A 23027-nucleotide genomic window follows, 5' to 3' on the forward strand; every position below is an offset into this window, starting at 1 on the left:
AAATTTGAAAAATGTAGGTGCGAAGGGATATCGTCCCATAGAAAATTTGAATTTCGCGTTATCAGAGCTTTTAAACAGATAATGCCATCGGCATTTAAAGTCCGAAGTTTGTGGTTTCATTTTTTGTGCAAATTAAATCAATAAAACGTGTCTCAAAATTAATTACGCAAAAAATATTGTGGAATGGGATAATGACAATTTGGTAAGTAAAATATAAATTTACAAAACCGTCGACATTCATGGCAGTTAGCTAAAACTAATTAGCAAAAGTCACTAACCGGAAAATTGGAATTATTCGACGGGCACGCCGATGGAATACTAAAATACTCTGAAGATTAAACGAAATTATGGTGAGTGGAAACTGGAAATATATTTGCTATTGATATGTATATTAATCACTATAAAAAGTATAGTCTGGAGCCCGATTTCTGAATTTCGATCGCTCGATTTCGTCACTCGAAAATCGGTGGAAAACGGTGAAATGCTAATTTTTGAAATACGAGTGATAGAAATTTTGAATCGAGTGGTATCGACCAGTCGTTTTCAATTCTATTAGTAGAATTTATATGCCTAGTAGTGGAGATATTACTGAACGAAATACACGAAATCGAGTGGTCGAAATTCAAAAATCGGCCCCCTGGCCGTTATTTCTTTTTCGGCAGACTTCAGACTAAAAATCATGGTTCGGCTGAAACTTTGGTTTTGAGCTAAACGACTGCCGTGCCGAAACTGTTTTTTCTGTGGTGCCCGGCCGAAGATTCGGTCACGGTTTCGGCAAAAAAACCGGTTACGGTCCGACTACACAAAATCAGGATGCCATGCCTACTTAACAATCATTTTCCTCAATGATGTCAATCAATCCTATGCATAAGAATCTAGCTAGACTAAATTCTTACCCACCCGTGACTTCGTCCGCATAGATCATGAATTCGTGATAATCACACCCCCACGGGAATTTTGAATCCCATCCAAATTCTTTCTTAAGCCTACTTCGGACTATTATGTTAGTAATTAGTCGAGTGGCGAGTATTTTAGTTAACTAAAATCGGTCAACTGACCAAATACAGACGAGCGAGTTACAAGTGAGTATAAAATGAAAGGCTTGTTCGTACTACGTTTATTTAGCCAAGTGTTCGTGCCTATTTTTTTCAGGAGCTTCGTCTACTGTCAGTTTTTTTGCCAGTGGTTTTCGGCCAGATTAAGCCCGACGTATCGTTCGACCGATCAAACGACAGGTTCGACCTGACGCCCATGATACAAGAGGCGTCGTATGACCAGTGGGGCGATGTTATGGATGGGGTGAGGCGGTCTGATGGGTAAGATAACAAAAATGTAGAACTGTTGTAACACTTAGGTACCGCTACAAATGGTGATAAGTAAGGAGGGCTGAATCGTCGGATTATAAGGTAAAAACAATGACATTATACCGCGGTAGACCCGTTTGTGTAATTAAATAGGTATGTGTACTAAACGCGAGAGTTTACAGTGTTATATAAGTTAGGGAGAGATGAGGAAAGCGAAATATTTTTACAATAGATATACTGTAGGTATGTAACATAATATGAGAAAGTATGATGGTACAAGTGGCGCTGAGGGATTATATTCATATTATAGTCTGTCAAGCTGAATATGTCAGCAATGTAAAGCAAACTAAAGTATGGTATCCATATCCCTAGGAAACGAACAAAAAGCAGTACCCACGCAGTACCTAACAACGATGAAATATAAACAAAACCGTCCCACAGATAAGATAAAAAATAAGCTACCCAAATTACTAACACCACGAGGACGAATTCGCGGGCAAAAGCTAGTTAGAAGTCGGTGGAGGGGGAAGTGGCGCTGATCGTCAGAAACACAGGTAATCTTATGGAATGTCCGCCATTAGTACTAGCGGCAGCCGCTTGAACTAATTTTACTCCATAAGATTTAACGTAGAAAGTCTGCCAAAATGAGGGCAGCACCAGTCGTGCACCTAGCGAATAAATGACACGCGATTTTCGAACAATTCAAACGTAGTGTAGCTAACTCGCGATTTTTCAATGCCGCCTTTTCTACTGACAAGATTTGCTTGACCAAGTATATATTATAGGTTAAGCAAGCCCAGCGCAGGCGACACCAGGGTATCAGAAGCCACCAAGACGTTCATGAAGGCCCTCAGACGCTTCCAACGGAACTTCGACTTCGATACACCAGAGAACAGCGACAACGAGAATCCTGGTGAAAGAGTACAGTTGAGGAGGGACCTCGTTAGTTATTTGCATGAAAACCAGCCGGATATGACCAGGCGCTCAGGTGTGTAAATTATTTTATTTTATAATAAGTTTTAGGCAAAAATTTCATTTTTGGTACACGCTTTTATCGCTGACTGTACTTTTCTTACGACAGACAACTAATATTCATCGAGACAATTCTAAAAACCCCTAACACAATTAGGTTGCGTTGTTTCATCACAGAGTTCCTTTGGCCACCTCCTGTCTCCATCATCAGATCAGCTCGATGGTACCATAATATTGTGTTGTCGTATTTTAACCAGTGAATATGCGTTCACTGGTTAAAATACGTTTACATGGCATTACAGTAACCCAATACGTCATTAAACTAACACTACACATAACAACATGGAACAATTAGATACTATTACATTACATTACACACACGGATACCTAACAAACGTTACACTCGAGGGTCTAGCATCCATCACCTCACAGAATCTTAATCTTAATTAGGTAATCTTATCTGTCTATTCAACCTGTATCATGTGGCCATGCTTTACAATTATATCGTGTTCTATAATATTTGGCTTAAAGGGCTGGCATCCAGGCCATATAATATTCCAAAAAAAACAAGAAATGGACACTATGCTGGCGCCATCTGTAAAATACTTCGACCGGCCAACCCCATTCGATAATTCGGACCTTTAAAAACTTTTTCTTTGTTTTTCAGATCAATCAGAGATAGACAGAGAGGTGCTGATACATCATGCCGTCCCTATCGTTATGACGGTTGAAGGTATAATGCAAATGCCTAAAAGTGATAAATAAAGTGAACTAAAACACAAATTCATGGTTGTTATCAGTTTCATTTATTTTACAGTACATATGGGGCTACTTTTCCGCACTAGTGCGTAAAATAGCACTTTTCGTGCGTATGTCGAAACTTTAAAGTGCCATATGTACTGTAAAACGTTGTTCGATACACGTGCGAATAGGTAATTCGCAACTCGTGTCGATTTAAAACACTCCCTTCGGTCGTGTTTTAATTTATCGCCACTCGTTTCGAATTTCCTCTTTTTCGCACTTGTATCGAAAATAACTATTACAGTACATATGGTGCTACATTCCCGAACTAGTGCGGGAAATAGCATTATCCGTGCGTAATGTCAAAAGTTTAAAGTGCCATATGTACTGTAAAACGTTGTACGATACACGTGCGAATAGGTGATTCGCAACTCATGTCGATTCGGTCCCTTCGGTCGTGTTTTAATTTATCGTCACCATTTGTTTCGAATTTCCTTTTTTCCGCACTTGTATCGTAATAGTTATTTACGATACAAGTGCGGAAAAGAGGAAATTCGAAACGAGCGGCGATAAATTAAAACACGACCGAAGGGAGTGTTTTAAATCGACACGAGTTGCGAATTACCTATTCGCACGTGTATCGTACAACGTTTTACAGTACATATGGCACTTTAAACTTTCGACATACGCACGGAAAGTGCTCTTTCCCGCACTAGTTCGGGAAAGTAGCACCATATGTACTGTAAATAACTATTATCTACCATGACATCATCCAATGTGCAAAACGACGTCATACGAATTAAATGCTAATAGTTGGTCAAACCAACTTTGTCAGTAAATAAGAACAAAAAAAAACTATACTCGTCCTTTTCTTTGGGTGCTAGTACTAAAGTGTAAGACAAAGATAGTATGATTATCTCTGTCTGTGAGACAGTTCTTTGACAAACTATAGATGGCACTGTTCCTGTTAATTGTGAAAATCCTGAATCGCGCTATCAAAATTGTTCTTGATATGATGTCGTTTTTGTTTCCTTAAGTAGTAGTACGTTTTATACTACATCGGTGGCAAACAAGCATACGGACCACCTGATGGTAAGAGCGGTCACCGTAGCATATGGACGCCTGCAACTCCACAGGTGTTGCCGACCCCGCACCCTCGTTGAGCTCTGGCAATCTTACTCATTGGTAGGAACACAACACTATGAGTAGGATCTAGTGTTATTTGTGAGGTGGAGGTACTTCCCCAGTTGGGCTCTGCTCTAGAACTAAGTATTTTTTTGAAATTATGACCCTCTAAACTCATACAACGGTCAGTTAATACATTCATCGCCACCCAGCCAAACAAGACATCCGCGCCAGGCCACAAAAATTTCATCCACTTCGTCATATAAAGCTGTAGTACCACGTACCACGAAGCCCCGATAGTCGGCTTCGTGGTACTATTACAGCTTTATATGACGAAGTGGATGAAATTTTTGTGGCCTGGCCTGGGAACGAAATCATAAAATACCCGATAGTCGGGTTTTCGGCATTGAATGTGTTAATGAATCATAAACTTTTAGTCGGACATTATACAGTCAGTGCCCAAAAGTAAGTACCTATCCAGTTTTTATACAGCTAATATGACAACGTGGGTACTTTAGTTGGGGCACTTACTGTTGCCATGGTACAGTCGCCATCAGGTATATAGGAGCGGCCAAAGTGCTCACAATATGTGAACAAGCACTCTAACGCCTTGACAATAGAGGCGTGCTCGGATATTTGTGAACACCTTGGCCGCTCCGATATATTTGATGGCGACTGTACCTACTTCCCCATATGTACCTATCAGTGTGATTTTAACAACGATCCACGTGAGAAATAAAATATTAGCGATTGAAATTATTCAATCTTTCTTATCTATTCGTTTATTAATCTCACGCTTAATTTAACTATTGTTCTTCCCCGTGATTAATCTTAAGATTGAAATTTCCATCCATTTTAAACTGGCTTTCCAATCATGGGGCTTCTAGCATTAACCATTTTTATGAGCTTGGCTTCTCTTACTATTCAAAAATCTGTAAAAATAGAGGATCTGCCGCAATCCCCTGAGCTTGAGGCCATTATACAAAATCTAATAAAGCAAGGCCAATACAACGATGTTAAATTAAAAATCAATAGCAATAAGGCCAACAAGAAAACATTAAAAGACCCGACCAAAATCCAATATTTGGGCGAAATATCCTCTGAAAAAGAAGGAAAGGAAGGACTCAAAAGTTTGAACAAGAAGTTGGCCAAGCTTATAGATGGTTTACAAGATACTGTTATGAATGAGAATACAGTTGACCCAACATGTTCATGCGGTAACGTAGGTAAGAGTTTGCCTGGAGTCATCAAATGCGAGTGTGACTCAAGCGACAACGAGGAGGCAGCTCGAGATGGAAAAGAAAATATACAAGAAGAATTTGTAGATGAAGATAGTATAAAAGATAAGGAGCGCAAAAAACATCAGGATAGTAGAAAGATTAGAGCCGTCAGAAATAAGCTAGATGATTATATACAAATGGCAAGATTCAGCAACGATGACAGAGATTCTTATTGGACTGATGACGACCGGTGTGGATGCCAAATTCAAAGAAGTGCAGACGATGATGATAATTTAACACTTAGGTGCGGATGCAATGGACCAAAATATTTCGAAAGAGTTGGAGAGGATGATAGAGATGATGGCTATTGGTCAGATGATAGTTATTGCGGATGCAAATTATTGAGAAATACAGATGATGATAGAGATATAACCCATAATTTAAGATGTAGATGCAATTCACCCGCAAGAGTAGTTAAAGATGATACAAGGGAAGTTGGTTGGACAGATGACTACAGGTGTGGATGCAAACAGCTAAGAAATAAAGATGATGATGACGATATAACACATAACTTGAGATGTAGATGCAATTCACCCGCTAGGGCTGGTAAAAATGATGACAGGGACGACGGGTACTGGTCTGATGATAGTTACTGTGGATGCTCTTTGTTAAGGAATACGGATAATGATGACGACATGACACACAACCTAAGATGTAGATGTAATTCGCCTGCAAGAATAGGCGATGATGACAGAGACGTCGGCTATTGGTCGGATGACAGTTATTGTGAATGTAACTTATTGAGAAACCATGGTAACGGTGTAAAGGACTTAAGGTGTCGGTGCAATTCACCTTCCAGGTCCGGTCGTGATATCTTTTCAGCCCCAAGATTAAAACAAAGAACTGAGCTATTTAGTTCTATACTCTCCGATTTAAGCGACGAAGACAATGACCAAAGCATAAACTCCAAAACTAGTTCCGATGAACACAGTCTAAGTACGCTCATGAGTTTCATCTTAGACAAAGACGACGATGTTGATCTGTCTCAACTACCTAAGGTACAACGACAAGTAATAATTAAACTCAAAAATATAATACCATCTCTTAGAAATATTGATATAAGTGAATTAAAAGATAACATCGAGTCGATGTTATATAAAAATGAACTTTCGCTTCGGGAATTTAGACAGAAATCTGACTCAGAAAATGATTTAACAGCCAAACAAATACAAAGTTTACTGAAGGTTATTGAACAGCAAAGAGCACCAGCAAAGAAATCAGAAAGGCTACTGGAGCTTATTGGAGCGGGAAAAACACCAGCAAAATATAATAGCAAGTTATATCGTAGAAACATGCCGGATGACTCAATTGGAGTCCCTTTTACTTATGAATTGCACGGATTAGCACAGATTAACGCCTAAAGTTAAGAAAATAAAGGAAAGTATAATTTGATTCTTTCTTGTTTGACTGACGACATTCGATTCGGAATCCTAACATGATGGCCATTATCCCTTCCTCGAATATTTATGAAAAAAAACCGTCTTGACAGATGTCACTGTCAATTTGTCAAGTGGGGTTATATTTACATTTGTTTCATTTCACGTGTAGGAGACCTGATCACCTCTCCGTGCATTTAAATTACAAACCTTTCTTCCTTCTATTATAATTTATAAGATCATTTCATTAGCGAGTTAATGTTAGTACTTCCCTCATTGGTCTCAAATATTAGTAAAAAACTATTAAAATTTTATTGGTCATACGCGTAAAGCGCCCTTTATAGCGCATCGATCCGTCCGTGTAAGTCCGTATAACGAAACGCTTTTCTTAAACGTCAAACATGCTAACAACGTATGAATAGCCATACATAAAAAAATCATATTATTTACGGGGCGACCGCGACCCTTTTAATGTCTTGAATCTAATAAAATAATTAATTATACCCACAAAATCATGGCTAACGAAACGCCAGAAAGTGATTTCTCAATAGAATGCTTCCAAAACTACACGGCGCCAGAAGTCTTTGTGCAAGGACTAGCGGGGATGGTTGACCAAACAGATGTGGAAACTATCATCAGAGCACAGAAGAATATGTAAGATTTGGATCCGTTTTTGTCGTTATTACTCATCTAGAATAGTAAAGAGACTAAAATACTAGTTTCTGAAATGTACCGCTAAAGCTTACTTACAGTTTCCATACATATCTAATCTCTGAGCAATGCAAATAGGTTTGTTTACTTACCTTAATATTTTGCACATCTTAATAGCCCCGGACTTCACGATTGAATGTTCTTCAATTCTTCAGGTGTTAGCATTCTGTAAATAAAGTTTATACATCATTAAACATTATACACTCTTTATTAAGACTGCTGCCTAATGGGCAATTCATCTCGAATGTTCCAGGCTTCAACGCTTCGAGAAGACAACGGAAATGCTGACAAACTGTAACCAGCTGTCAGCGAGCCGGCTGCGCGCTGCCTCCACTGAGTTCAGGAAGCATACTCAACTGTTGCTGGATATGCGGAAGGATCTGGAGTTTATATTTAAGAAGATACGGGCTATTAAGACTAAGCTGAGGTACGGATACTTTATATTGATGCATTTTTTACTGTGGCAGTGAGAAACGAATGCAAGTCCTCATTCCAGGGTTGGAACCAGTTTTTTTGCAAAAACTTGGAAATAACCATATTTTTCAAATTATTTTATACTCAAAATGTGGGACTCAGTTGTATTTTTAGATAACAATGAAATAATTAGCAAAGAACGAAAAAAATACCGTTTTCGTTGCCATACCAAAAAGAACGGTATCCAATCCCTGCCTCATTCACTTGCAAAATTAGCCATACTTCTGCACACTCTGGTTTTTATCACACCCAGGATTCAAATCTACAATGGGACACCTAAAGGCCTGCCACGAAAAATGGAAAACTGAATTTGTTATCTGCCTCTATCACTCTTGCATATTCGAGTGATAGAGAAGCAGATAATGAAATATTGTGTCTAGTTTTTTGCATTAGGGCTTCTGTTCACTGTCTGCCTACCAAATGAGCTTCCAAACTGTGTACCTGACTGTAAATCAATTCATATACCTAAATTACAATTAACAATTTACTTACATCTTTTTAACTTACTGAGACTTTAGTAGGATAATAGATAAAAAATTCTTATTTACCTAAAATGTAATTGCTTTGATATTTATAGCGCTAAATCATTATTCGGTATTTCTCTAAGATTCCCACGATGCAGGCTGTGCCTAGTGTGGGGATCAGTGTACTGCTTTTTCATGAAATAAATATATTTTGTTTCTTTAATTAAAAAAATCTTATTTTTTTTGCGTGAAGTACTTTCTATAAAATTGATTTTAAATTACAACTTACAACATTACTCATGTTATCTATATTACATATTTTCAGCACACAATACCCAGAAGCTTACAAAGCGGCCGTGAACGCGTCGCTAACAAACAAAAAACCCATAGACGAAGATGAATTCAAAGAAGAATCGCACACAGAATCCAAAATGGTGGCCACAGTATCCACGGAAACCTTGAAACCGACTGTTAGTGAAGATAAGAAGAAAAAGGAGGTGAAGATTAAAACTCCTAAGGAAGAGGTTAAGAAGGTTAAGAGTAGCAGTTCTAGTGATACGGAGAGTGCCAGTTCGGGTGATGACAGTAGTACGGATACGGGATGAGATTAGTTATATCTCACATTACGCTATTGTATTTTGATTAAGTGATTATAAAGTTTGGGTGCCATTCATAGTACAGGACAGGTTTTGAGTATGGTCAAATGTGTAACACATTCAGTGCCGAAAACCCGACTATTACTACTCGACTCAACCACTCGATAGTCGGGATCATGGTACTACAGCTTTATATGACGAAATGTTTGTGGCCTGGCCCTGATATTTTGTTTGGCTGGGTGGCAATTAATGTGTTAAGTGATTATAAGACTTAGGCGCCATTTGGAATACAGAACAGCTTTTGAGTATGATCTAATGTGAATAAAGGGTGTTAGGGTCATAGGGAAACTGCCACAGTTATTGGGCACAAGGCTTCAATTCAATTGGCTTGTTTCTTTCTGATTTGTTAGGAACAAATCAGAAAGAAACAAGCCAATTGAATTGAAGCCTTATTGTTAAGAGTGGCCAATTACTATAGCACTCACCCTACATACACTGATAGTAAAACAATTCATTATTGTGCTGTCATGTTGTGACGTTCTTGGCATTGATTTGTATGCATAATATTCAAGCTTATTGTGTTATAAGTATTACAAATTACAACTAATGTTGTATGTACTTTATATTTTAGAAAATGCTAGTAAATATATTTTAAAAATTCTTTCTAGTCCCATTACATAATGAAAAATCCCAATTGGGTCTGTATTTATTACTTAGGGCAGCGTTTCTCAATCTTTTTTTTTGACGGAACCCTTTTGGAACCCTACAATACGGTGGCGGCATAGTAAAATTTTTCGAGGCGACTAAAGCATAGTGTTCTAAATTCTTCCAGAACCCCTGCAGGGGTGTCACGGAACCCTAGGGTTCCGCGGAACACACTTGGAGTATGGCTGACTTAGGGTATGATAAGATACTGTAATTTTAAAAAATGTCATATCATTAACATGCACAATATTTTAGATACCATAACTACTTAACTGAGGCAATTTGTTATATTCATGGAGTATGATGTATCATCTATATTCTATATGAATGTAAATATAATCAGAAAAAACTACTTGAAATAACTGAAACCAGCATTAATTAAACAATTATTTATTTACTAATATAACACAGTTACCAGCTGAGATAATATTGTTTACAATATAAAACTTGCTAACTTATTTTAATAAAGTTTAAATGATTACGCAAAATGGTCTTTTAATTTTTTCAGTATGAGTGTATTTATGACCTATGAAAATATACAACTACGAAACATATCTATGTTATGAATTGGCACATAAAAAATGTAGCTTACACACTAACACATCGCTACAAGACTAAAATGGAGTTAACACATTCACTGCCAGACAAAAAATGGCACACTACCCCAGAAACTGGTTGTCTATAGCTGTGTATAAAACAACCCGCCCAGTGAGTTGTCCGGCATCTGAGCAAAGTTCACGAGCGCCCACCAGGTGGGTTCTTGGCAGTGAATGTGTTAAATAAAAATCTAGAATATACTTATTACAACTCTACAGCATATTTATCTGTATGTAACCTTGCGTTCTCCATAAATTTATCCATGTCATGTTTATATTCATTTGCTACATCCAGCATCAGGGGGTCATCAGGGTTCGGATTAGCAAGTAACGTCTGTATAGAGATAAGGAGAGTTTCTAGTGTGATTGTAGGCAGCCATGCTCCTTTGGGAGGCATTTTTAACATGTCCATGCAAATACGGCCACCTGAAATGCAAGTTATCTATTTATAACAGGTTTTGATTATCATTTTAGAAGACTTAAGCTTGTTACACACATCAAAGTTCATGTACTTCATGTTATACAAACTGCAGCGGTCGGCAACCCTTTAGCAGCCAAGGGCCACATAGTAGTTAACGAAGTTGACGCGGACCGTACTTTGTTAATATTATAAGTTTTATGACTTTATCAGACATTGTCGTTTGTCAATATTACCTACATACAAAATAGCCAGGGAGGCTAGCGGGCCGCAAGTGACAGGTGCACAGGCCGCATCCGGCCCGCGGGTCGCACGTTGCCGACCGCTGCCATAAAGGATTCCCATGGTACACAATAATAACGCATTTTTCACGTTGTGATGCATAATCAAACAAAACGTTTACCTTTATCAATATTCGGATGGTATACTGATGTTACGAATTTGACGATGGGCGGCTCGAATGGGTACTTCTCCGGAATGGTTATATTAAGCTTGAACGAACCATTTTCGTACGGAGAGCCCTTAGGCCCGAGCATTGTTACCAGTAACACATCATACTGATCTTCTTTCTCCGGGTGGCAATTCACGCCCCACGGCGGTTTGGATTGGAAAAGTTTCACTTCTCGAGCTAGTCTAGCAGTGCGTGCACTCGATATCATTGTTTTTATTTATACAAAACAATAAATTAACTAAATTAAGAGATGTTAAACAACGCAACGAGCCCGCGATTTCGGATTCAAATGTCAGAAGTGTAGAACTGTCAAATTTAAACGTTAAAGTTGCCTGCTCAAAAGATAGCATCACCCGAATAAAACTGAAAAATAATACAAAATCGTTTGCCCCTTGTCTGTTAAGTAATATTATGGAGAAATCATTATAAATATTAGTACATACTGACTGAAAAATTACAATTGTGTGGTATGAAACAAGTTCACTAGTTTATGTTAAATTAATTAATATTACATTGTTAAAACTACCAGTAAAATGGGTACATCATTGTAGCTGGCAACTTTATTCATAGACAATGAGCGATTAGCTATTTTAATTTAGTAAGAAAATGAGCAAAGGAAAAAAAAATCTAGCAGCCAAACAAAAAAAACCATAGACAAACGATCAACCCGTTCCGCGGTTGCATCGTGTGAAATAGGTTTAACAAATGTCAAATCAGCTGCCGTCAACAGAAAAGGATGAATAGCATAGCGACAGAAACACTTGGCGAGGTACGGAGATTGCTTGCCTCGTTTTGTCGTAATTTCGACTTTTATTTATTCTGACCTTTTGCTACACAAAAGCTATAAGCCTCATTACCATTAACTTTACCGTAAACCATTCATATGTAAATAATTTAGTCTGTGCGTGAAATTTAGTGATAAACCAGTGCGACACCGGAGTGCGTTAAATCTCATATTTCGGTGAGTAAAAACATTTTTTCTGTATCGTGAAATGCATTTTACGTGTGAAAACGTTATCATTAACAACTACAGCGTGTTAAGTTGCAGTATTGCTTAATAAAACGTGTTTTTTAAGTGTGAAAAGAGTACAAATCGATAGCGACAGAATGTGGTTTATTTTCTCGCCCGTATCGATTGGATGCATGTGGGCCGGCGTGTTGTGGGTAAGGAGGGTAACGTGAGAGGATGTTAGTGAAATCCTAACACATAATAATGTCGATCGAGGAATGAGGGGTTTACTAAAAGCGTGGGAAGTGACGCATACATTATGGCATGACAATTTCGTGGTAGCAACCAACGTACTAGTAGTACTAGTATAGTAGTACTACCTAGGTAGTGCCTACAACTTTTACCATAACATCAGCAACTTTGCACTACACATACTGTCATAATATTCAGTTATAATGGCTAAATGTCATAGGTCATAAACTTATAACCATGTGCTATAGTTCGTTTTTTTTAGCATTAGAAAGAACTTGAAAGAAGGTAAGCGATCTTGACATGCCTTTTAATTGAAAAACGCTTTTTGTAAATGAGTAACTATTACTTATGAAAGCAGAATATTCATAAATGATCGTATTAGATTCATAATTGTTACATATTTGCCGTAACTTATTTTAAAAATGTGTTTTTCAATTAAAAGACACATCAAGATTGTTTACCTTATTTCTAATGCTAAAAAAACGAACTATATCCATGCTTTTCAGCAGACTTTATTTATGTCTTAAAGCCCGAGCTTTTTTCAATTTGGGTGTTGTAAATGAATAAGTTTTCTTTAAATACTGAAACATTCATTTACACTCCGCTATTAAAATCGCAGCATATTACATCAATCTAGTATTTTAACTTGATCAGGCATGAGGGGTGAGGGGGAAATGACCGAACGGGATAGTCTTATGTATCTTTCAGTAGGAGTAGCAGCGAAAGCGCTATTATTGTTTGTCCTTGTCACAGTCTCACTTTTTTTTATTCCTCACCATAAATTGGTATGGATTATGGTGGGCAACAAATAATTTCAACCAATCATAGTGTCGCATTGCCTATGTTTTGTCCCTGACAGACGCGCGTATACCACATTTATTAGGATCCTACCATCTATAGCTGGTCAACCAAATCTTGTCAGTAAAAAACGGCGCGAAATTCAAATTTTCTATGGGACGATATCCCTTCGCGCCTACATTTTTCAAATCTGCCGCCTTTTTCTACTGTTAAGATCTGGTTGACCAAGTATATGTTTGAAATGAGACAGTCCTTTGGCAAACTTTATGCATAAACAAACAATTTTTTTTAATAGACAACAACTTCACTTCACTCAAACGTCAGTCACCCTTCAATACTAATGTCATTTTTATAAAAACATTTTACAATTTAAATAAATCTTTTTTACAATGCCTATCGATTGCCAAAGATCCACGTCCGGCGGGAAGGGGAACATAGGTCTCTTCATGGAGAGAAACCCCAAGGTCTGCGCTGCTGGTATACCGACCGCCCAACCTGATGATAAGGTCTCCGATTCCCTCCAACATTACCTCCTGAAGGACGAAGCTGATGCCCTCCTCAGCGACGCCATCCACCCTCCAAAACCTCCCAGACCCTTACCACCTCTCAGACACCCTCCGAAGTTGGATATGCGATATGCTTACCGCGGACACGTTGCTCAGCTTGTCAACCCACCACTCGAAACGAAGTATCATGAAATAGCTCATAATTTAAAAGAATCCGTGTATTCATCTTATTGGACGAAGAGGTTAGCGCAGTCTAAAGACCCAGTACCTATGCTACCTGAGGGCTTTGATATAGAAGGCACTACGTTCGGTAAGAAGACGGGAAATCATGAGAGTTTGTATGATCTCGTCATGCCTAAAGTTCCTTTACTTGATAAGACTCCGCGCGCTAAGCAGTTATCTGTCCAACATGATAGGAACTACTGCAGGCCTCCTTATAGCCCAAATTTAACATATGGACATAGGACAGGCCGCGACGAAAGGGGGAGATCTACTAAATGCTGTCTTACTGATGATAAAGTCACGGTTGGTACAAGCGATCGCGAAATTGTAAACAGTGTTTTAGCTGATTACAAGACCTTTTCAAAGCCAAAAGTAGGAGGTGCTCTAACACCTTGTAATAATATTAATGAGGTCCGCCAAGGACATGCCTTCGGGATTATCAGGCGTCCTGACAGCGTAGCGGAGTGTTTAACGAACTGCAAGATTAACCCAGAGAAGGAATACATTAAGAAATGCTTTAACCATCTTAATAAACTTAGACGCGTTCTATCAACTCGATACCTACCAACCTTCTTTGGGAATTTCTATCTAGGACTTCAATTCTTAGATAAAGAACGCACAGGATGGCTCCCAAAAGTCGTCGTATACGACTACGCGGCTACAAAGTTCATCAGATTCGACGCATCGCTGATAGAACCTCTACTCTTACTCTGGAACGCTTTCGACGGGCAACAGATAGAATATAAAACATTCGTCCGCGCCATAAACTACAGAATACCATACGCAGAAACACCCAAGTTACCCGACTTCCCTGACGCGTGTATAGATTACAGAACAACTTATACAGAGATGGTGAAGCCTGACCAGCCTCCTGACTGCTCGCCGATGGCAGGGCTGCCGTCAGGTAGATATTTCGACTTGTATTTCCCGATAACTCCAGAGTACTACTCAACCGCCGACAGGGTTTTTCTTCCTCATGAGACAGACGTGAAAGCCTGCATAGACCCTACCATCATGACGTTGTTTCACGTGAACCATAGAGATATGTACGCGAAGCGAGCACCAGAGGTCGTTCGACGGGTTTTCGAGAACATCGGGGAGCAGTTTACTGATGAGAGGTTTAATCAAGTCTGGGATGAAGCGAAGAAGTATCATTCTGAAGGCTGGGTGTGTTTCGAGACCTTCAAGCGCGCTTTGGAGGCGGCAATACCTGGCAGCAAGGATTAGGACATTTTGCTGTGACAGTAGTAATCGATTCTGTCACGTCTTGAAAAAGTCTGATATTTACGACATTTTCGAGACGCCGAAGACGAATGGGTTAATTTGGATTTATTTAACTGATTTAGTAAAGTTTTAGATTCATTTAGATCATTTATCTTTCTAGTAATTTAGTTTAGGTTCGGCTATTGATTATTTTTAAATTAATTTACTTTTGACGCATATAATTGATACGATATTATAATGTTTGTTAAAATTATTTATTTTATTGATACACTGCTGGCCACGGAGGCTATAAACTAAATCTTGTATGGTAGGTATACACTATACATGCTAAGTTTTTTTTTACTAAATACGCTACCTAATCCGTCTGGTTTTGGGTGGTTATGGTAATAAATGTGCCAATGTCAAATAACGGACAAAAATGAAACTGACAGCATCATAAATAACTACTCCATGTTTTGTGCGGCAAAGGTACCGCGTGTAAAAAATGTAGGCGTGTGTGTGACATTTTTGAATTCAACAAACTACCGCCTAAAGTGCATCCTCGACTAGGTTTTTATTAAACTTTGAACTTTATTCAATACACGGGAGGGTTCCAAATGTTCCAATAGATGTCAGATTTGCATAAAACTGGTCGAGATATTATTGCAAGAGGCTAAAAATAAGATGACTATGAAATTAAAAAAATAAGCCCTACGCTAATGGTAAGATTTTAAACCATTTTAGGCCTTATTGCCTTACATCATTTTGGAAAAGAGCTGATACTCTTCAAACTGCTGGATCAGTTTTTATCAAAAATAGCTAAGAACCACCGCGATGAAACTCGCTTTCACGTAAACAAAGCATCGAAATCGGTCCATCCGTTTGAGAGCTACCAACAGACATTGGTGTCAAAAGTATAAATAACCCATACATGTAGTACTGTCCCGAGCCCGTACCATCGCTGTCAAACTTCGGTTTTGTAGGAAGTCCTTTCTGTACGGTAGTACTATTACTTCTCTCTAGTCGTAAATTAAATCGTACGTAACAGATATTTAATATGTATAAGAGCATTTACATAACTTATTGCGCAAATTTACAAAATTTATGAGTTTCCATAAGGAAAAGAGGTGCGTATAAACGGACGATAAATAACGATCTTGCGAAAACTTATATCAGTTATAGTTCGTTTTTTTTAGCATTAGAAAGAACTTGAAAGAAGGTAAGCGATTTTGACATGTCTTTTAATTGAAAAACACTTTTTAATAATCAATAACTATTACTTATGAAAGCAGAAGACTATAAAAGATCGTATTAGATTCATAATTGTTACATATTTACCGTAACTTATTTTTAAAATGTGTTTTTCAATTAAAAGACACATCAAGATTGTTTACCTTATTTCTAATGCTTAAAAAAACGAACTATGTAATAGTTATACAGGGTGGCCAAATAAGAGGTATACACTTTATTTTTGAAATTTTATTCTATAAAACATAAAAAATATTAAGTTAGCCTTGTTAAATATAATATGTAGGGTCAGCAATTACACATGGAAAATTAATGTCAGACAAATGTCCACCAGCAGCATGGCAGATGCGAACCCTTTTCATCGCGTTTTTCATCACTTTTTCACACATACATTTCTGGCGTTATCTCAGCGACAGTGTTTCGAATATTTTGTTTTAATTGCTGAAGGTTCGTTGGCCTATTAGCATAGACACGTCCTTTAGATAGCCCCACAGAAAAAAGTCAGGAGCTGTTAAATCAGGCGATCTTGGGGGCCAGTCAAGGTCACCGTTTCTCGAAATGAATCGACCGGGAAACGTTATTTTTAATGTTTCTATTGTTTTTAATGATTAAAACACGTTATTCCGTCGTAAAACGCTCCATAATAAATTTGCCGTATCTACACAAACGAATTTTCATGCAATAACTGTCATATTTACCGCCAAAATAAAATGGCGGCAAAAAAAAGTTGTATACCTCTAAGTTGGCCACCCTGTATCATGGTAAAGGTAAAGAGACAAGCTAAATTTACATACAATGAGACTTTTGGAAGCAAAGGACTTGTATATGTTTTTCAATTAAGTAAGCAATCAAGATAATAAGTACAATAACACTTCTAAAGTCCCAAGCGTATCAATATTGTCATGAAATACTACGTTAATATTGTCAAGAAATTACCTATGTAGTATGTACGTGCTGCACGTAACGTAACAGATATTAGGTCTTTATGCACGTTACGTGCATAAAGACCTAATATCTGGGAGACCGAGCTTTGCTCGGAACACGCTCGGAAACATAAAAACTCAAAAATGCGCATTTTTCCAGACATAAGACCTAGCTAGATCGATTTTTCGCCCCGAAACATGCTATATATCGAATCCTGTTGTTTGTTCAGTCAAGTGTAAAAATATGGGTGGACACTGCACACATCATCTTAAAAATATGTCCCATAGCTCTTATGTCAGCGAATTAATTATTTTTACACTTGACTGTTCATACTAGAAAAACGTAGTTCTGCAAAATAATTTCATAATACGCACTTCAAGGCCAGCCGATCAAAGTTACATTAATCATTATCTTAAAATTGTTGAATGGAATTAAACAAAGGCCTTGGTGTCTGAACAGCCTTGGGTTATTGCGCATTACAATGTTACGTATACATATATTATCTTCTATTATAGTTTCTAGAGCTATCAATCACGTCCATAAGGGGCCTTGATGGTAGTACTACTTTGTACCTAAAAATCCGCCTATATTTTCAGCTTTCAGATAAGGCGAAAAGGCGGTCCCGAAGTTATGATCTCATTTTAAAACGCCTTGCCTAAATTACATGATCTATGTCTGCATGCTAAAAATTGTTTTTTAAAGAAAATAATAGAGCCTAGAAGTTCAGTATATGAATGAGATATACAAACAGAAATTTTCATCTCATCTTTCTGGAGGAAGTGCGGTAATGTACAGTCGCCATCAGATATAACAGGGCGGCCAAGGTGTTCACAATATCTGAACACGCACTCTAATGCCCCGAGAATAGAGGCGTGTTCAGTTATTTGTAAGCGCCTTAGCCGCTCCGATATATCTGATGGCGACTGTACATCCCTATTTTGCGTTCATTTTGTGGTACTTGTGAAGACGGCTCTTCTCTGATAATATATAATCTTGAAGCAAATTAATATGATTTTATGTGGTAAGGGTGATATACAGAAAATGTGGAATATATTCATACAAGAGTCCTCAAATTAACATTACATACTATTATTTTTTCCCATACAGTAAATCGCGTTGACCGCGTAAGGTCATATCTGCAAACGAGTGGGGTATCTTAGTTTCTCATAAAGAGTTATAAAGTTTTAAGTCATAATGTATTGTTTGTCATATTATCATTATTCGATTTTCGTAAGGTTATCCTATAGATAGATTAGGTTAGGTTTGTTTTATGGCAATCCTGAAAAGCGACGGGTTTCTGAACCAAATAAATAATGACTAACGAAAATGCGGGCAAACATTATGACTTAAACTTTCCCTAAACAAGTATGACAGACACAGCTACCTATTGTCTTCGTAACTAGGTGAACTAGGTTAAGCGAATAATCGATCTGTGACGTCATACTTATGTACGAGCGTGTTTACGGGCCCGGCCACATGTCAGCGGTGCGGCGCCGCCGCCGCCGCGCGGCGCGGCACCGCAGTAATCTGCGGCACCGCAAACCGCTCTGCGGCGACGCCCGCCGCAACGCAAAATTTTGCGGTGCCGCGCTGCGGCGCCGCAAAGCGATGCGCGGCGCCGCGCGCGGTGCCGCAAAGCGGTGAGTTTCGCCGCGCGCGGTGCCGCCGAGTGGCGTGCGGCGCCGCAGATTTCTGCGGTGCCGCGCCGGTATTTTCTTTTGAAATGATTTGCATCTTCATTCATTATACGAAGATATGGGAAGATATGGGGACATTTGAAACAATTTGACCCGAAGCACCATTAAATAAAAAAAAACGAGATGAGTTATCTTTTTTTGTATGGAATTTAAAAAAAACTGTTGTGAAACCTATCGTGTGTGGTATTAAACGAAAGGGCTTTCTGAGTCGATTCCAAAAATATCATATCATTACATTTCAGTCATTTTTTTTTAATTATAATAAAAATAATTTTCAAAACATACCAAGTTTGGGCTTCTCCAGATACAATACCGTTCAATATTTTTTTGTAAAATATACCTCAAATTATACCTAATATCCTCATATCTAACCCTAAGAAAGCAATTTTGAAAATAATTACATGAAGTATTTTTTTTTTAAATTTTCAATTTTACGAACTATGAATCTCTCAATTAAATATTTAAATAGAAAGCATAGTTTTTCCAGAAAGCGCTTATATCTCGGAATCTATAAGTCGTAGTAAAAATTATCTATGTAAGAATTAACTGAAAAAACTCGCCTTTGTAGGCGGTGCAATATCATGTTATAATTACAAAACAAAGTAGGTACCTACTTTTACACAACTAAACAAATACAATGAATATAAATAATAAATAGATATAGATATGAGGATATTAGGTATAATTTGAGGTATATTTAATAAAAAAAATAACGGTATTGTAACTGGAGTATGTTTTGAAAAATATTTTTATTATAATTTAAAAAAAATGACTCAAATGTAATGACGTGATATATTTTTGAAATCAGCTCAGAAAGCCCTTTCGTTTCAGCAGCGCGGCACCGCAAAATTTTCCGTTGCGGCGGGCGTCGCCGCAGAGCGGTTTGCGGTGCCGCGCCGCGCGGCGGCGGCTGCGCCGCACCGCTGACATGTGGCCGGGCCATAGATGGTAGTATTTCTATAGATGTGGCCTACCGCGTGCCCCCGTAAGGGATAGACATAGATGACGTCACAAACCCGGGGATACCATATAGGTAAAAATTACCCCAATATTATCAAATATTGGGGTAATTTTAATCACGTTCGCGAGTTGTTCGCCTACGTAAGACGCAGCGATAAATAAAATATCAATGGGCCAATTTTTTTTTTTATTTATTTAGAAAACAAACAGCCTTTTACAAATAAGTCTTACAAAATGACTAAAAATAGGCTTAAAGTTTCATACGTTACTAAGTTGACTATTACAATGAAAAGTAAATATGTTACTATTTCTAGCGAGGAAAGGCGAGTTTTTTCAGTTAATTCTTACATAGATAATTTTTACTACGACTTATAGATTCCGAGATATAAGCGCTTTCTGGAAAAACTATGCTTTCTATTTAAATATTTAATTGAGAGATTCATAGTTCGTAAAATTGAAAATTTAAAAAAAAAAAATACTTCATGTAATTATTTTCAAAATTGCTTTCTTAGGGTTAGATATGAGGATATTAGGTATAATTTGAGGTATATTTTACAAAAAAATATTGAACGGTATTGTATCTGGAGAAGCCCAAACTTGGTATGTTTTGAAAATTATTTTTATTATAATTAAAAAAAAATGACTGAAATGTAATGATATGATATTTTTGGAATCGACTCAGAAAGCCCTTTCGTTTAATACCACACACGATAGGTTTCACAACAGTTTTTTTTAAATTCCATACAAAAAAAGATAACTCATCTCGTTTTTTTTTATTTAATGGTGCTTCGGGTCAAATTGTTTCAAATGTCCCCATATCTTCCCATATCTTCGTATAATGAATGAAGATGCAAATCATTTCAAAAGAAAATACCGGCGCGGCACCGCAGAAATCTGCGGCGCCGCACGCCACTCGGCGGCACCGCGCGCGGCGAAACTCACCGCTTTGCGGCACCGCGCGCGGCGCCGCGCATCGCGTTGCGGCGCCGCAGCGCGGCACCGCAAAATTTTGCGTTGCGGCGGGCGTCGCCGCAGAGCGGTTTGCGGTGCCGCAGATTTCTGCGGTGCCGCGCCGCGCGGCGGCGGCGGCGCCGCACCGCTGACATGTGGCCGGGCCCTACGAACTGCGTCACTTCCGAATCGTCCGCCGTTTAACTGCCGGTAGCCGGTTGGTGAAAATTAAAAAGTTATGTCATTAGATATACCAAATATAAACCAATATAAACCATAGACTTTTGGTTCGAGTTTGTACAGTCAACATCTTAAAATAAGATCACTGTTATCTAAATAAATAAATTGAATACTCGGGGATGAAATAACGCGCTAAAATTATGGATAACTTTGTTCCCAAACGCATATTTTCCTATAGTTCGTTTTTGTAGCATTAGAAATAAGGTAAACAATCTTGATGTTCGTTCGAAAACGTGTTGAAAACGAATCGTTTTTTTTAGCATTAGAAATAAGGTAAACAATCTTGATGTGTCTTTTAATTGAAAAACACATTTTAAAAATAAGTTACGGTAAATATGTAACAATTATGAATCTAATACGATCTTTTATAATCTTCTGCTTTCATAAGTAATAGTTATTGATTTTTTAAAAGTGTTTTTCAATTAAAAGACATGTCAAAATTGCTTACCTTCTTTCAAGTTCTTTCTAATGCTAAAAAAACGAACTATAATTCGAGTATCAGAGAAAGACTCTTGGACTGTGAATCCTAATGTGAAGATGTAAACTTTTAATAAACTTTATCTTATCTTATATCGCGATATAAATCAAATGAAAGAGCCCATTTTGAGAGATGGGATAATTTCAAATATATTATTTTTATAATTTTAAAATACATAAATAGAAGAGTCGAACTCTCGCACGGAGGGTTCCGCACCATCAACAAAAAATAGAGCAAAACAAGCAAAAAAACGGTCACCCATCCAAGTACTGACCCCGCCCGACGTTGCTTAACTTCGGTCAAAAATCACGTTTGTTGTATGGGAGCCCCTGTTTTTAGTATTTGTTGTTATAGCGGCAACAGAAATACAACATCTGTGAAAATTTCAACTGTCTAGCTATCACGGTTCGTGAGATACAGCCTGGTGACAGACGGACGGACGGACGGACAGCGGAGTCTTAGTAATAGGGTCCCGTTTTTACCCTTTGGGTACGGAACCCGAAAAACGGAACCCTTATGGCCCTTACGGATCACTCGTGCGTCTGTCTGTCCGTCTGTCACAGCCTATTTTCTCGGAAACTACCAGTAGTTTAATTGGTCCAGACCAATTAAGTTGAAGTTTGGTACACATATGTAAATTAGTGACCCAAAGATGGACATGTAACGTAAACAAATGAATTTTAAACATGGAGGGTTTTGGGAGGGTAAATAAATTAAGTTTTTCAAACTAGGTATAGGTATATCGTGTTATAAATCAAATGAAAGAACTCATTTTTAGTCATTATTTAAGAAAATAGCCAAAAATTACCCACTTCCCCACCCCCTTACTGCGTAAGTATGTACTGCGTAAGTTAAGACGCTCATCAGGTTTACATACAGCGTTAGCTGCGTATCATGGATATATTAGTTCAGTGTTAAGATATGGGCTTATTTTGTGGGGAAATTGTACGAATTTTAATATTCCATTCGTAGCACAGAAAAAATGTATACGTGCTAATTGTAATATAGCCCCCCGCAAGACATGCAAACCATCTTTCAAAAAACTTGGGATCTTACCGCTGCCATGTTTATACATTTTGGAAATCTGCATGTTTGTAAAGAGGCATATGTATTTATTTACAACAGCTGAAAGCGCCTCTACTAGAAATCAACGGGATCCTGGAAGGCTAGTTCATAATTGTGTTCCCAGGACAGCACTGTATTCCAATCACTGTTTTGTTATGTGCATGAAACTTTTTAACAAACTGCCAAAATCTATAAGAGAACTACCTGTACATAGATTTAGAAATAAATTGATGAAGCTATTGACTGATAAAAGCTATTACAGTGTAAACGATTTCCTCTTTGAAGATATTATACAGCCAGCTTTGTAGTCGTTTTAAGATT

General features: G+C 37.9%; 5 protein-coding genes and 1 long non-coding RNA gene across 6 annotated transcripts in view; 5 read left to right on the forward strand and 1 right to left on the reverse strand.

Annotated features, from left to right (window-relative positions):
• Positions 1–6839, forward strand: part of LOC134657945 (uncharacterized) — a 138644-nt gene extending 131805 nt beyond the window's left edge. The window contains exon 2 of the mRNA XM_063513544.1: positions 5110–6839. Coding sequence (XP_063369614.1) covers positions 5323–6783 — 1461 coding nt within the window. The 5' untranslated portion in view covers positions 5110–5322 and the 3' untranslated portion in view covers positions 6784–6839. The remainder of the gene's footprint in view (positions 1–5109) is intronic.
• On the forward strand, positions 224–3059 carry LOC134658065 (uncharacterized). Its single transcript, XM_063513665.1, has 4 exons — positions 224–350; positions 1153–1316; positions 2090–2292; positions 2944–3059. Exons 1-4 carry the CDS (start codon positions 348–350, stop codon positions 3039–3041), a joined length of 468 nt encoding a protein of 155 aa, XP_063369735.1. The 5' UTR covers positions 224–347; the 3' UTR covers positions 3042–3059.
• A 400-nt stretch (positions 6840–7239) lies between the features above and the next one.
• Positions 7240–9063, forward strand: LOC134657893 (kxDL motif-containing protein CG10681). Its single transcript, XM_063513472.1, has 3 exons — positions 7240–7452; positions 7763–7936; positions 8773–9063. Exons 1-3 carry the CDS (start codon positions 7313–7315, stop codon positions 9050–9052), a joined length of 594 nt encoding a protein of 197 aa, XP_063369542.1. The 5' UTR covers positions 7240–7312; the 3' UTR covers positions 9053–9063.
• A 1486-nt stretch (positions 9064–10549) lies between these two features.
• Positions 10550–11497, reverse strand: LOC134658220 (ubiquitin-conjugating enzyme E2 T-like). The gene is made up of 2 exons (XM_063513830.1): positions 11166–11497; positions 10550–10770 (listed from the first exon to the last, which is right to left on the reverse strand). The coding sequence occupies exons 1-2, from the start codon at positions 11419–11421 to the stop codon at positions 10550–10552; spliced, it is 477 nt and encodes a 158-aa protein (XP_063369900.1). The 5' UTR covers positions 11422–11497.
• Positions 11498–11924: 427 nt separating this feature from the next.
• LOC134657979 (uncharacterized) overlaps positions 11925–23027 on the forward strand; it is a 44080-nt gene continuing 32977 nt past the window's right edge. Inside the window, exon 1 of the long non-coding RNA XR_010097658.1 lies at positions 11925–12174. This is a non-coding gene — a long non-coding RNA (uncharacterized LOC134657979). The remainder of the gene's footprint in view (positions 12175–23027) is intronic.
• On the forward strand, positions 13503–15170 carry LOC134657887 (EF-hand domain-containing family member B-like). The gene has a single exon (XM_063513465.1). It carries the CDS (start codon positions 13602–13604, stop codon positions 15165–15167), a length of 1566 nt encoding a protein of 521 aa, XP_063369535.1. The 5' UTR covers positions 13503–13601; the 3' UTR covers positions 15168–15170.

This window comes from Cydia amplana, chromosome 21 (genome assembly GCF_948474715.1).
Source record: "Cydia amplana chromosome 21, ilCydAmpl1.1, whole genome shotgun sequence".
Classification (NCBI taxonomy): domain Eukaryota; kingdom Metazoa; phylum Arthropoda; class Insecta; order Lepidoptera; family Tortricidae; genus Cydia; species Cydia amplana.

Coding starts and splice junctions, on each gene's coding strand:
- LOC134658065 (XM_063513665.1), top strand. Junction 1,317..2,089: donor GGGGTGAGGCGGTCTGATGG/GTAAGATAACAA, acceptor TATATATTATAG/GTTAAGCAAGCCCAGCGCAG. Junction 2,293..2,943: donor GGATATGACCAGGCGCTCAG/GTGTGTAAATTA, acceptor TTTGTTTTTCAG/ATCAATCAGAGATAGACAGA.
- LOC134657893 (XM_063513472.1), top strand. CDS start 7,313: ATGGCTAACGAAACGCCAGAAAGTGATTTCTCAATAGAATGCTTCCAA. Junction 7,453..7,762: donor ATCAGAGCACAGAAGAATAT/GTAAGATTTGGA, acceptor CGAATGTTCCAG/GCTTCAACGCTTCGAGAAGA. Junction 7,937..8,772: donor GCTATTAAGACTAAGCTGAG/GTACGGATACTT, acceptor ACATATTTTCAG/CACACAATACCCAGAAGCTT.
- LOC134658220 (XM_063513830.1), bottom strand. CDS start 11,421: ATGATATCGAGTGCACGCACTGCTAGACTAGCTCGAGAAGTGAAACTT. Junction 10,771..11,165: donor CCATCCGAATATTGATAAAG/GTAAACGTTTTG, acceptor CTTGCATTTCAG/GTGGCCGTATTTGCATGGAC.
- LOC134657887 (XM_063513465.1), top strand. CDS start 13,602: ATGCCTATCGATTGCCAAAGATCCACGTCCGGCGGGAAGGGGAACATA.